We start from the raw sequence: 15,083 nt of genomic DNA, 5'->3' as shown, positions 1-15,083 counted from the left end.
TAGTGGAATTGACTTTTATGGCCGACTAAGTGAGGGTAAATTTGGAAGATTTGTGGAATAAGGGAGTCCAAAGGAATTTTCCTTGCTAGGAAACTTCCTAGTGATGACACTTTCGTAATTTCCTCTAACTTGATGTTTGAAATTGGAAATTCCCTTAGTCTTTGATCTTGGATGATGGGTTGGATTAGAAATGGATTTTGGGCCATTAGTGAGTATTCGGCCCATGTGGTTGGGCTTGGTTGTTGACTTTGTTTGGGCATTAGGCCCATTAGGGCTTTGGTCTATTTTATGGGTTCTCTTCATGGACTTTGGGTTCATTGAGCATAAACTGTTCTACTAGGGCTTCTATGGGTTTGATTATACTAAGCACTTACATTGAGCTATCTGTCTTATCAAATCCTAGGTTCTGTTATTATGGGTAGGTTGTTACACCACGGTTCCCTTTCACCATACTATTATTTATGAACTATTTTATTATTGTTTACAAATTATCTGAGATACTCTTACTATCAAAACGGAGCCTAAATCTAAATAACCCACAAAGCACATATGTTCCTTTCCTAAACAACAAAGTCGAGCCACAAATCACCTACAACCCAAGGAGAAATAATTCTCTAACGTTTACTTCTCTACCCGATTTTCCTGACAACCAAGTCTGACGATCGTGATGAAATCTTCAGTTTTTAGGTCATCATTCCCATTATTATTATTATTTTTTATAAATATTCCTATCAATTTGAACCATTAACCTAAATATAACCCATCTCCTTTTTCTGTTTTCATGCACGTTTATTTGGTATTTGAGTAGAGTATTCTCAATGGTTTATGTATTATACAAAAACTATAAATTATTTGAAAAATTTCTCAAAAAAGGAATTCCATGGGATTATATAAAAAGAAATCTAGAATACAATTTTCTACAGTAACCCGCCACATGTAGCGGGTACTATTTATCTTGTAAATATTTTTTATTATTTATATTTCATTTACTCTCTCATTTCTTTTTACTTTGATTTTCACCATTTAAGCAAGTTCTTTTTATTGTTCATCATTTAAAACACCTCTATTTCATTTTCTTCTAAAACATATCTTGGAAATTTTTTTTATCCAAATTTTTCATATTTTTAATTTTTCTTTGGCTTATATATTTTTATTTTGTGTGTATGGGACTGAATTATATCACATTATATATAAAAATATATGGATTTTGAAAATTCATTGGTAGAAAGGAAATATTTTAAAAAAGTAAAAAAATTATTTAAATGATATGAAGAAAAAATAGATAAACTAATGTATGATATATTGTAAAAATTAGTATGTAAAATAGAAAAAAAAATGAGACTGTGTGATGTATTTTAAATGATAAGATAAATGAACCGTTGTGAATGCTCTAATGGATATTGAGTTTACATTTATATCTAAAATAACCAATTATTTGTCCAAAAAGAAGCTCCAATGGATCATGTATTTTATCTTCATTTTATATTTTGCTACAATAATCCATCTACATTTATAGTCAACTCTATTCATGCATGTAAAATTTTTTTATTCATTTCTCTTTTCACTTTGTCTTCCTCTTAACACTTGCTAGATGAAATGGGCTTTAATATTTTGTTAGATGCATAACTAGGAATGAAATAATTTCCTTTCATCTAATATTTCTATTTTTTTTTCTCATAATATAGTCACATTTTTTATCATTTTGATTTTATTTTTAATTGTTTTGCTTATAATTTTTTAGTTTTGAGTAAAGGATGAAATTATATTATATTGTATATAAGTAGATATTGCAAATATAAAAAAATATGAAGATATTGCAAATTCATTTATAGTTAGAAATAATATTTGAAATTAATAGACTATTTAAAAAAATAATATTTAAATAATATGAAGAAGAAAATAGATAAGTTGAGGTATGGTATATTGTAAAAGTAGATAGTTAAATAGAAAAAGTAAATTTTAGTGATGTATTATGAAGAAAATATACACAAACGATAGAGAATGCTTACATATATATAATTTGGGCTCTGTATTTGGGGTAGATACAAAACCAAAACCAAATGGCAAAAACTGTGATAAATTTTTATTGATCTTGTAAATGAAATGGAGTGGCGAGATGGCTAGAACATTTATTGAGAGATGTTGGGGGAAACTATATAGCAAAATTAGTTTTGGTACGCTACTATAACAACTTCAGCAATCTCAAAACATTAATCCAAACTAAATAATTGGATGTGGTACTATTTTAAGCAAATTTTAAATTTCCTTCTAATGATAATTTCCATGTAAATAATAGAACGGATAATAAAATTGGGGAAGGGTCGTTCTTGGATAAGTGATCCTAACTCTTTAAAAAAATAAAATAGTGTGCATACTTCCCTAATTGTTTTCAATATTGTTTGTAGTAGTAGATTTCTTGCCCCCGATACAAGTTGTTGTTGATGTTTCCATTTTGGCCTTGAGTTAGAGTTTGTTTGTAGTGACCCGCACTTAGGTGGTCAGGGAGTCTGTCGACCCCCTAGGTTCATCTTAACTGGTTGCTGAACCCGTTGACTCGTTCATGAAAATAACTTGCATGGGGAAGTTATGGAGCTTGGGTGCTTGTTCCAGAGGTATCCCACTAGCAGGGATTGTGGCATTAATGTCACCAGTTAGCGTTTACTGGAGAAGTCATTAGGCTGGAGATGACTCAACCGTAATGAGGCGAGGAGATATGGGACACTTAGGAGAGGTGTACCTTCCGTTGTTCGCCACTACGAGCACGGAGCATCGACTTAGACAACTAGGCAAGAGATATATGGGACGCAAGAGATATGCGTGACTATGCTGGGTGGTGAGGAGAGATGCTCCCTCCTCTGTTCACTGGGTACGAGCACGAAGTATTGGCTTAGATAACCAGCTTGGTGGCAAGAAGAAATGGGACACTTAGGAGAGATGTTATCTCATATGTTCGTTGGTGCAAGGGTAGAGCATCGACTTAGCTGCTTTATCGAGAGATATACTCGACCGCATTGAGATGAGGAAGGATGGGACACATAGGAGAGTTGTTTTGTCTATTGTTCACCAGTGCAAGCGTGGAGCATCAACTTAGCTGCTTTGGCAGGAAATGTGTTTGACCGCGTTGAGGCAAAGAGGGATGGGACACTTAGGATAGGTGCTCCCTCTGTTGTTGGCCAGTGTGAGTATGAAGCATCAACTTAGCTGCTATGATGGGAGTTAGAGCTTGATCGTGTTGCTATGACAAGAGACAGAGTTCAATAGTGCTGCTAGGGCAAGAGATAAAGCTCAACCACATTGCAACGACTGGAGACGAAGCTCGATGTGCTAGGGTTTCCACAAAAAACCAAACAAGCCAGTGTAGATAATTTAAATTATAAGTTTGAGATTTGCAAACCATAGTCATTTTGCTAGTGTAGTGAAGACTTAAGTTGCACAAGCAACTTAAGTTGCATAGGTGAGGCCGAGTAAGCTTGCTTCGTCAATGATGAAGATCAGGGATGTGCCGACACTAGGTGGGAGCTTTTGTGGGGAAAATATCCAAAAATTTAATTTGTTAGTAAATAATGAAATTCAAATAGCAAGTTTGAGAGAAACAAACTAAAGCAATTTTATTGTTTCTCTCGATTTTTTCCAACTGAGATTTTTAGTTGATGAATGGTATTTTGCATAGGAAAATTGTCCATCCTTGAGGATCTTTGTACCAATATAGATTGTCTATTTCTAAATAATTCTTGTTTCATATTATGATGAGCATTTGTTTTGGCCGACCACTTATAGCATTGTCACAACTGACAAGGTGTGGAAAGCACTCGTTGTAGGCAAGTGACTTTCGTTGATTCACAAATTGGTGAAAGTGGAGGTCTGTGTGATGGTGAGCAACTGATTGTGGCAATGAAGGTAGCAGAAACCCCTTTGTGGCATGGAATATCCTCATGGGTGGGGAAAACACCCGTAGCATTCAAGATCGCCATGTGGCCGAATAAACCCATCATGGTCGAAGCTCCTGCATGTGGTACATGCACGGTGGTGCACTTTTACATGTGTGGTGCATGCCAAACCTGTGCAGTGCAACATTGCATGGTGTGGGGCTGGCAAGAGGTTGCCCGACATCTGGGTAGGCGGGCACCATGCCTGCCATGTTTGGTTGCTGGGTGCACCCTTAAGCCCTTACTTGTGCTGCCTAGGGTGGCGAGGAACTTCACATCAAGGGGAGCAAAGAAGCTCACCAACAGTGAGCTCTAGGTGGAGATGAGGAACACTGCATGGAGGCATTAACATAAAGTCGAAAAACACCCCACTGATTGTTTTGGTGGTGGTCAATAACAGTCCCACCAGCTCACGGTTGCCCGACATGTGTGGTTCCTCTGGGAGCTGGGTACCTTGCATCCATTATACGAACACAGCCTCCTGGATGGAGACGACAATCGATGTGGTGCCACTAGCTCCCTTGCTGGGACCATAGTGGTGGGCAATGTGGCCTCGGCCACATGCATGCCTTATGCACACGGTTTATGTTATGGGCACCACCTCCATGGTCGGGAACCACTTCGGTGGTGATAAAAGATGCCGGCGGTGCATATGGTGGACGTCAATACCTTCCTCGGGCTCGTGACCTAATGCCTGCACTGGGTGTGACCTCCATGGCTAGGATAAACAATGGCGGTGGTCCACAGGTGGCCACTGACACCTTCCTTGGGCTTACAGCTAATCGCCACAAGCCTCCCCGGGTGCACAGTAACCCAATGGCCATAACATGCCAGACCTATGTGGTCGAAGACTAGCATAATAGGGATAGAAAATGTTGGCAGTCCATATGGTGGCTGCCGACACCTTTCCTGAGCTCGTAATTGGTTGTCGTGAGCCTTCCTAGATGCACAGTAACATGCACCCCATGCCAGCACCGTGCAAGGACTTCGTGGTTGGAGACCGACACGACGGGGACATAAAATGCTGATGGTCCACATAGTGGCCGCCAACTCCTCTACCAGGCCAACAACCGGTGGGCAAGGGCCTCCCCGAATGCACGGTGGGTGTGCGCCCACCATGTCCTCGTGCATGCCATGCATAGAGTGCACGTTATACGTGCATAGTGAACTTAGATGCAGTGTGATGTGCATGTGTGTTGTCCTCGCCTCATGCACAATGGTGCATGTTCGGTATGCACATTGCACTTAAGTACATAGTTGTCACAATGCACTTACCCATACGGGCTAGGAAAGGTTCTCTTGCCCATTTTTTTGAAACTATGTTATCCAAAGTGATAAAAAAATAATAAGAGATGTAAAGGTAAGGAGATCTCATCTATTCATTTAGGGATGACTTCAAAAGCTAAGAAATCCTCATTCTTCCACTTATGGTGTAGAAAAAAATCAAATTCTATAGACAAGGCCAACTATTAAGTACGTAAATCGCCCTACAGATTGGAACTGGGAAATAATTTTCCCCAACTTGGAAGGGGTGGCTCGAGTCTTGATCGGTGTCATTTGTGGCCCACGATTGGGAGCAACGGTATGATATCCGTATGTATACCCATTGCAGTGGATGAAAAATAAATACAATAAATATAAATAGAGAGGGAGACACACAGATTTTACCTAGTTCGGCACAATGATTACACCCACTAATCGTTTGGAGTGCAAATATGCTTTAATGGGAGTATTTTACGGTCAGTCATAGTCTCTCATATCTCACAGTACAAATGAGGTCTGAACCCTTTAAACCAAAGAAGTTAAATATGAAGTTTCCCATCTAGTCCCCTTTCTCTTTCAATCTATTTGATTCTTTTTATTGAGCCCTATCAGTGGTAGGTGAAGAATCGACCTTATATCACTTCAAGTCACTCATCCCCCTTTTTCATCTGGTTTCTTGGCCTACCTTTTTCTTTTGACACTTTGCGTTTCTCTTCCTCAGCTTGTTTCCTCATTATCCCTTCTTACTTCCTAATGATAGCCCCTCCCTCATGGAATCAGCCTTGTATGTTATATTGGGCCTGAGGTATTTTATCGATTACACACTACATATAAAAATCACAACACGACCAATGAAGATCACTAGCTGCATGCGTTTTATTTGGGTACTTAAAATTTAAGATTCCATTTATTTCGATGGAAGATTGTTTATTTGGTGCATGTCTAATATTTTTCACAAATGATATATATTTTTGTATTTTCTTGTATTAATTGGAACAATGATCGATCACTTCTTGATCGGTCGCCACAAGCTGCCTCACCATCGCCGGCTGGCCCCATCCACAACAACTTCATCTCCCAATTCCACGTTGGTTGGATTTTGGTTCATCTCAACACTCAAGATATTGCACATTAGTGATAAAAAAATAAAAATAAAAAATCAATTTTGCTTGAATGAATAATATCTTCCAATAGTTATACAAAAAAGTTTGATAAGTTTAATGTGCAATATCTTGTGAATTGCAAAATGTGAAGTATTTAGACTGGTAATCCAAACACCCGAAAGTGTGATGCTTGTTAGATATAGATGAGTATTTTTACTTAAACGTAACAAGAAAAATTAAACTGTTATATACAAAACACAACTTGTTGTGCAAAGTTTCTCACAAAAAGCTGGTATCGATTATGAAGAAACATATTCCATGTAGCATATCCATTTAAGTTGAGATTTTTTATTAACTTAGTAGTCACAAAAAAGTATGGATATGCGTCTAATGGATGTTGTTACAACATATTTATATAGACCACTATATAATGATATATATATATATATAAATTCATGAAAGGATATAAAGTGTCACAAGCTAGCTTGTAATTCAAAATTCTGAAATATTTATTCTATCAGGCTACAAATATTTATATGCATGTGATACAATTGTTTCAGTGAATACCTATGAAATGAAATATTTGAAAATAATCCAATTTACTTACGTGTTTCAATTAAAAAGACAGATTTTGGATTTACTATTGTTGCGGTATATGAAAATTATATAAATCTTATTGGGAGTCCAGAAGGGCACATGAAAAGTGCAACTTGTTTACAAAATGAGTTTAAAATGATAGACCTTAGAAAATCAAAAATTTTATCTTAGTGTACAAATTGAGTACTTTTCAAATGGAATTTTTATCTGCCAATTAACTTATACAGAAAAGTCTTGAAGCTCTTCTATATATATAAAGCTCATCCTTTTACAAGATAATGCAATTTTGTGGAGGCAATCCTATAACATTTCAAGACACACAAAACTATTGGACTCTTTTTTTCATTTGCTATTATTTTTATACATTGTGTTTTTCCTTGACAAAGTTTTAACAAATCATGTTCTTTAAGTATTATCATCCAAAGGAGAGTGTTATAAATGCACACATGAAATTGGTTGATAACCATTCAGATTCCACCTCTTATAATTCTAACATATTGATGTATCAACCCTTAAAACTTCTAAAGTTATCGATGTAATTTATTAATTCATGTATCACTCTTTCATATTCTTTTTCCTCTCATGCCTATAAAAATGTGTTTTAAGAATAATTTATAACAAACAAAAAACTCGTGATGAATAAACATGGATAAAAGATGTATCGCAGTTTCTATCAATTCTCTTGCTATTTATTGCTCTTTAATTTTTCAACGTAAACATGAACTTGATGCTGAATTTGTTAAAGAAGTGGAAGTGGTACTTTTTAAGAAAAACCGTGCCTCTTTATGATGTACTTATTTACGATTAGGCTTAGGCTTACAGGAGATTACAATAAAGCCCAATGGAGTTCGATCCGTTTATCTAACCAATGAGAAAGCACAACAAAATTTGTTTTGTTTGGAAAGAGTTGGGCTCAACCAGCCCGGAAACCTAAAAATAAAGCACATTTGATAGAAAATGAAACGGCCCAACTACACTGACTGGATATAGGACCTCAATCAGGCAATCATTTTTATAAAAAATGTAAAAAAAAATTCAAAAGAGATAAATATAAAATCTGACTAGTAGAAAAAGGCAATGTAGAGAATGATAGATGCTGAACATCCAAGCTATAAATGTGAAGTGAAAGTGAAATTTATGAACTGAGAAGTCGGATGTTCATTGGAATGAAGTCTCTTTTGTGATAAAAAGCAGACAAGCTACTCCCACCGACAATATATTGACAAATGGAGGCCTTTCCTTGGAAGCAAGGAACCCCAAAGATGTAATCCACACAATTTCCATACTTTTCATTATTCCTTTTCCTAAAGTCTTAATCTTTCGCAACTCTCCAACATTAACATTTTAGCTGCAGCCTCCCCAACCTTACTACCCAACTCCTTCCCTCCCAATTATTTTCTTCCTCACCCTTCATCTGTTTCTCTCAGATTTTTCTTCCTTTTTTTTTTTTTTTCTCTTGTACGACATTTTCTCGGTAATGGGTCTCAAAGTTTTCATGATTTTTTTCATTCTAACCAGTACAATTCTCCTCTCTCTTGTATACATTCCAACAAAACTATCCATACCCATATCAAACTTCAGACCGATTGTGAACTACTTGAACATACAAAAATCTAACAAATCATATCCGGCGACCTTTGCCTACCTGATCTCAGCATCTAAAGGCGATTCCGGGAAGCTTAAACGTCTGCTACGCGCACTGTATCATCCAGGGAATTACTATTTGATTCACTTGGATTACGGTGCTCCGGCGAGGGAGCATCGGGATGTAGCCAAGTTTGTGGCCGGTGACCCGGTTTTCAGTCAAGTGGGAAATGTCTGGGTTGTGAAGAAACCAAACTTGGTGACGTACAGAGGACCGACAATGCTTACCACCACTCTTCATGCAATGTCAATGCTCTTGAGAACCTGCAAATGGGATTGGTTCATAAACCTTAGCGCCTCTGACTATCCCTTGATTACTCAAGATGGTAAGGTGAGTGCCCTTTTTCTAGTTTGTTCTTCAGTCGTGCTTGATTGCTTTTGTTCTTAATTTTACATCCCAAGCGAGTTTTAGTTCCTGTTTATTTCCTCAACCTCTTCAATCTTTGCGTCTCTGAGATTCTAGTTGTATTTCCAATGATGTAACTTGTCTGCCTGTTCTAATTTTCAGATCTAATTCATGCCTTCTCTGAGTTGCCCAGAAATCTCAATTTCATACAGCACAGCAGCCACTTGGGTTGGAAACTGTGAGAGAGAAATTATAATTTATTATTATTTAATGTAGTAATAGTGTTTTAAATGGCGTAAAATATAGGTGGCTTACTAAATGCCATAATACATATATTTCAGGAACAAGAGAGCCAAGCCGATAATAATAGACCCAGCACTGTATAGCCGCAACAAATCTGAGATTTGGTGGGTTATTAAACAGAGGACCATCCCTACAGCTTTCAAGCTCTATACAGGTTTTTCCCCCCATCTTTATCTTCTTCTAATTGAAGTCGTATTTAACTAAATATCATTTGCATATATATATATATATATGGGAACCCTTTAAAATGCTTCGCAGATACATATATAATGCTTTTTATCTTTCTTCATTTATTGATAACTTGTGGCCCTGTGGGTAGCATGTGAACTTCTGAAGAGTTCACGTTACTGCATGGGACCCCATGGTACCACTTTTTTATCTTGCCCAATTTATTATGGTTTCATTTCAACGTTACTTATTTTTTATTTATTTATTTTTTTTTCCACAGCATTCTCTCCTAACATGATAATCTGGATCTCGTTTGTTTTTATAAATTATCTCATCTCATTTAATTATTATAATTTTTTAAAAATTTCATATAAAATAAAATAAAAAATTTAATTTTTTTAAATCTTAAAACAAAACTAATATTAAAAAATTATATTTTAATAATATTTTATTCAATTTTTAAATTTAATCTTAACTAACTCATTTTCTCTGTAAAAACAAACTAAGCATGTGAGAAAGGATGGTAGCAAAAACGATTAAAAAAACAAGGCCCATTTTTTTTTTTTTTTTTTAACTTAGGATTCCTGTTCTGTTTGTAGAATTTTTATTTTTATTTTTATTTTTTTTCCAATGATGTAACTTGTTGGATCTTTTTTTATTTTTTAATATTTTCGTATGCCCCATAACAATTAAATAGGATATTGTTGGACCGTCTATGCGGTACCTCTTCCTGCACACGCGTTTCAATCAATAATATTATCTTGCCAAAGAGACAAGAGTAAAAATAATAACCAGTTTGTTTAAAATGATGTTAGTTGAGTGAGACACAAATGTACAACATAAAATAGATTACAAAACACTAGCATAGATGTCTCAGCTTTGGAGGATTCTGGTCATCTTGGTTCACCTTGTTTCGACTCATTTATTCTTAGATGAAAATTTTTCATAATTTTCTTCTCAAACATCATTTAAATATAAATATATTATAATTTTTAATTTTTAATTTTTTCAAGTAATTATTATTTAATTATTATAACTTTTTTAAACTTCCAAACAAAACGTAAAAAACAATTCAATATTTTCAAATTTTGAAATAAAAATTATATTTAAAAATTATATTCAAATAATATTTTAATTTTAAAGATATTTTTTATTCAACATTTTTTTTCTCATTTTCTAAAATTTAATAAAGTCTTAATTCAAACAATTACACTAAAATTCACAAAATTATCACTTCATCTAATTCCCAAGTAATATCCCAACTTCATAGTTTTGCCAAATCAAACCGAATAAAAAAAATCAATCATGTTCTGATTAGGTATACGGTCGTCAATATCGTGTTTTGATATGCTAATTAAACAAATCATAATGTCCTTTTCATTCTCCTAATTATCTTAATGATGTACCGTACTGCCGCTTGTCAAGATTGGAAAGTGGATCTGATGCGTTACATTTACGTTGATGTTAAATTTATTGGCACCAAGAACTTCTCTGTGGTTTGTTTAGGCATCCCATTCCTCCACTAACCATTGTCGGCCAAAAATAAAAACACAACCGTTACATAACGTGAAGGAGAAATCTTGGATAAAATTCCAATTCCATCAGCTGACCTGGTTTGTATTCCAAGGAACCTCTTATGAGGCTGCATGATTCAGACAGAAATGCACATGCGGATGCTTGTCTTTTTTTTTTGTTTTTTTTTTTTTTTCAAACTGCTCTTGTTTAAATGCACATGCATGCCTTCCTGCTCGTACGGAGTATCTTACGAAATGTTATTCAACAGAAGACATGTTTATACTGTGACATTCGATTAATTAATCATCCAACATCAGCTTTACAGTACCTTCAAATAATAATAATAATAATAATAATAATAATAGAAATTAATGATATTCCCACCTATAAATTCTACCACAAATTTGTTCGTTATTTTTTTACTTAATGATTAAAGAAATATTTTTAAATAAATATGTAATTTTTTTTGAAAAATATTATTAGGATTAAAAATATATTTTTAAAAAATAAAAAATATTTTATATTGTTCGGTAGAAACCCTCGGTGGCGTTTCTCGGTGGACCGTAGCATGTCCTAATAATAATTGTTTTCAATACCCATCTGTTAACAGAAACTGTTTTACATGTGATCAAAATATCTGTTTAATCAAGTACTCCTCTTTTTGAATTCATAATTCCTATGTTGATAATCTAAATGCATTAAAGATGATGATGATTTTATCCCTTTTATTGGGTTCCCTATCTCAGGTTCAGCTTGGACAATACTTTCAAGATCTTTTGCCGAGTATTGTATAATTGGATGGGACAATTTGCCAAGGACTCTCCTCCTATACTATACCAACTTTGTCTCAACTCCTGAGGGATACTTCCAGACACTTATATGCAACTCTAAAGACTACAAGAACACTACAGTTAACCACGATCTCCACTACATTACCTGGGATAACCCCCCGAAGCAGCATCCGAGGTCCCTTGGACTTGGAGATTTTAGGAACATGGTTCTGGGCAACCGCCCTTTCGCCAGGAAGTTTAAGAAAAATGACAGAGTTCTTGACAAAATCGATCGCCAGCTTCTTAAAAGACGCCGCGGACAGTTTGCTTTTGGTGGGTGGTGTTCTGGGAGTACTGCAGAGAAGCACAATACTTGCTCAGCCTTGCGAAGTGAGAACTATGGTGTTTTGAGGGCTGGAGCAGGAGCGAGAAGGCTGAAAACTTTGCTGACAAGAATTGTTTCCGATAGAAGTTTCCGCAGGCTGCAATGTAGATGATTCTTTCATGATCATATGAATTCTCCTTATCATAATACTTTGCTTGATTTTTTCAACAAAAATTTGGGACTTAAGAGAAAGTTTTCAGAATTATGTGTCACATGCCTGTAAGATCTCACAAGCTTGGTTATAAACAGGATTACAACCTACATGTATAAAGGTAAAAATTGAATTCAGTTGCTCTCTCCTATAACTATTTTTAATATTGGAAGTAGGGGTAGCATATTCTACCATCGAACCAAAGGAATGCCAATGAAAATTAGTGCAGGAAGTCGTTCAAATTGCACTTGAGCTACCATAACGTTATGCATTTTTTTTTAGTCAACAAATAGCAAAAACTTCGATAAAGAAGACGATGGATTTTGAGTAAATATTAAAAAAATAAATGGGTTTGAGCCACTTCTTAAAAAGTAAAAATCCAGCCCAATTGATGAGTAATAAGGCTAGACTAGGTATATTACTGTCGACACTTGGCAGCCCAATGCACGGCTTAGTAGGTCTATGCTTGTTGGGCCCATTTTATCCTTGGACTGCCCACTAAACGAGGGATAGTATCATAGTACCACCATTGGCTCCAGTTGCCTTTTAAGTTTATGAACAGTAATCCTATTTTAGTTTTAGCTTGATAATATATGTGCACGAGTTTTTCATATATCCTATATATGCTATATGATTGATTATATGTGCTTACCTTATTTTTATGTTAATCACATTTATTTACTTGGATTTTTATTTAGTAAATTACTTTAATTACTTTCAAAGTATAAAATGTGAGAATGTTGATTAGTTAGTCCAACTAAGAAATGTCAATGGAAGACTATATCTTGAGTCTTCTCTCTCATTTCTCTAGGAAGGCTGAGGTGAAATTAGTGGGACCTCTAGGATTCTAATAGAATTGAGGTGGATGGGCGGCAGAGTCATTAACAGAAATAGAAGGTGGAGAAGATGAATGAGTTTGCAAAAAAATGAGAGAAGCTATGCTTAACAGAGGAGGAGGCATTGAGCATAGAGTTAGACCATCATATATCGGAAGAATTAAACTACAAAGGGGAGCATAGTTTCGTAGGGAAGGTGTGTGTCGAAAGGAGTATTAGCCAGAAAGTTATTGAGGCTATGGCTGATAAGCAACATGTTATGCATAATTTATCTTAAATTATCTTACTTGTATTATTTATCTTAAATTATCTGACTTGTATTACTTAAGATAAATCATGCATAACATGAGCATACGTATGAATGGGCATGAATTTAAATTCTCAGCATGGAATGCTTTATGAAAAATTTTATGCTTATTATGTTTACGTTATGATAGATTTCTTATTGAGTCTTCAACTCATTTTAGTTTATTCATGTTTTTAACCACCTAGGTGAGGAGAATGACCATGAGCAGATGGGCCAGGATTAGATGAAGCAGTCAATTAAATCCCAAACCTTCTAGAATAAATTGCACTACTTAATGGCTTGCGATTGTGCAACCATAACGTTATGAATTCAGTTGCTCTCTCCTTTAGCTATTTTTAATTTTGGAAGTAGAGGTAGCATATTCTACCATCGAACCAAAGGAATGCCAATGAAAATTAGTGCAAGAAGTCAATCAAATTGCACTTGAGCAACCATAATGTTATGCATTTTTCTTTGGTCAATAAATAGCAAAAACTTCCATAAAGAAGATGATGAATTTAGAGTAAGAAAAATATACTCATCATCCATCTATTTTCTCATCATTCTCTCATCATCTCATGATGTGGTATTAAAAAATAGATTCACAAGTAAAACATAATAAATAATCTCCAATCATTTAATACCACATTATAAGATGATAAGAGAATAATAATAAAAATAATGATGAGTAACATTACTCTTCGAGGATATAAATAAATGGGTTTGAGCCACTTCTTACAAAGTAAAAATTCAGCCCAAATTTAGAGCAATAAGGCTGGACTAAGTAGCGTACTACTATGTGCAACCGACACTTGGCAGCCCAATGCACGACTTAGTAGGTCTATGCTTATTGGGCCCATTTTATCCTTTTTGATAGAAAAATATGAGGTAAAAAGACTGCTAGATTTTGGAACCTTGGACTGCTCACTAAATGCGGGATGGTATTATAGTACTGCCATTGGGCTGCAGGAAACGTTAAGTTTATGAATAGTTATCCTATTTTAGTTTTAGCTTCATTATATATGTGCGTGAGTTTTTCATATATGCTATATATGATTGATTATATGTGCTTACCTTATTTTTATTTAAATCACATTTATTTACTAGGATATTTATTTAGTAAATTACTTTAAATACTTTCAAAGTATAAAAATGTGAAAATGTTGATTGGTTAGTCCAAGTAAGAAATGTCAGTGGAAGACTTGATCCCCAGTCTTCTCTCTCATTTCTTTGGAAAGGTTGAAGTGTAGTGGGACCACTAAGATTCTAACAGAATTGAGGTGGACGGTTGGCATAGTGGGTTTTACGAGTGGGCAACTCAGCCGATAATGGACATAGAAGGTGGAGAAATAAGATGGAGAAGATGAATGATTTTGAAAAAAAATGGGAGAAGCTATGCTTAACAAGGAGGCAACACTGAGTATAGAGTTCAATGCTGGTATATTTGAAGAATTAAACTACAAAGGGGAGCATAATTTGGTAGGGAAGGTGTGCGTTAAAAGGAGTATTATCCAAAAAGTTATTGAGTCTACAATGGCGAAAGTATGGCGGGTCTGTAAGGCAACTAAATTTCTAGAAGTTAGAACAAATACTTTTGTAATAACCTTTGCAGACCAAGCCGATAAGCAACGTGTGTGGGATGGGAGGCCATGGCTTTTTTATAACCATTTGTTTGTGTTAGGCTGTATTTAGATGTTTAGCTGAGTTGAACTCAATTCTTTATGAATAATAATGAGTTGAGATGGTAGAGTAAGTTTTGTGGGGTCCATCTAAGATGCGTTTAGATGTTA

The 15,083-nt window shown here is 35.1% G+C and overlaps 1 protein-coding gene across 1 annotated transcript; it reads left to right on the top strand.

Moving 5' to 3' along the window:
- Positions 1–8,019: 8,019 nt before the first annotated feature.
- LOC122274954 (beta-glucuronosyltransferase GlcAT14A) lies at positions 8,020–12,308 on the top strand. The gene is made up of 4 exons (XM_043083837.1): positions 8,020–8,859; positions 9,042–9,117; positions 9,221–9,336; positions 11,612–12,308. The coding sequence occupies exons 1-4, from the start codon at positions 8,367–8,369 to the stop codon at positions 12,130–12,132; spliced, it is 1,206 nt and encodes a 401-aa protein (XP_042939771.1). The 5' UTR covers positions 8,020–8,366; the 3' UTR covers positions 12,133–12,308.
- Positions 12,309–15,083: the final 2,775 nt, after the last annotated feature.

The sequence above is a fragment of the Carya illinoinensis genome, chromosome 9 (assembly GCF_018687715.1).
Source record: "Carya illinoinensis cultivar Pawnee chromosome 9, C.illinoinensisPawnee_v1, whole genome shotgun sequence".
Lineage (NCBI taxonomy): Eukaryota > Viridiplantae > Streptophyta > Magnoliopsida > Fagales > Juglandaceae > Carya > Carya illinoinensis.
Note: the sequence above shows the minus strand (reverse complement) of the source record. Positions and strands in the feature narration are given on the sequence as shown.

Excerpts from the sequence above, each read along its gene's own strand:
- LOC122274954 (XM_043083837.1), top strand. The coding sequence starts at position 8,367 with ATGGGTCTCAAAGTTTTCATGATTTTTTTCATTCTAACCAGTACAATT. Across the intron at positions 8,860-9,041 it reads TCCCTTGATTACTCAAGATG|ATCTAATTCATGCCTTCTCT; the intron begins GTAAGGTGAGTG and ends TCTAATTTTCAG. Across the intron at positions 9,118-9,220 it reads AGCCACTTGGGTTGGAAACT|GAACAAGAGAGCCAAGCCGA; the intron begins GTGAGAGAGAAA and ends CATATATTTCAG.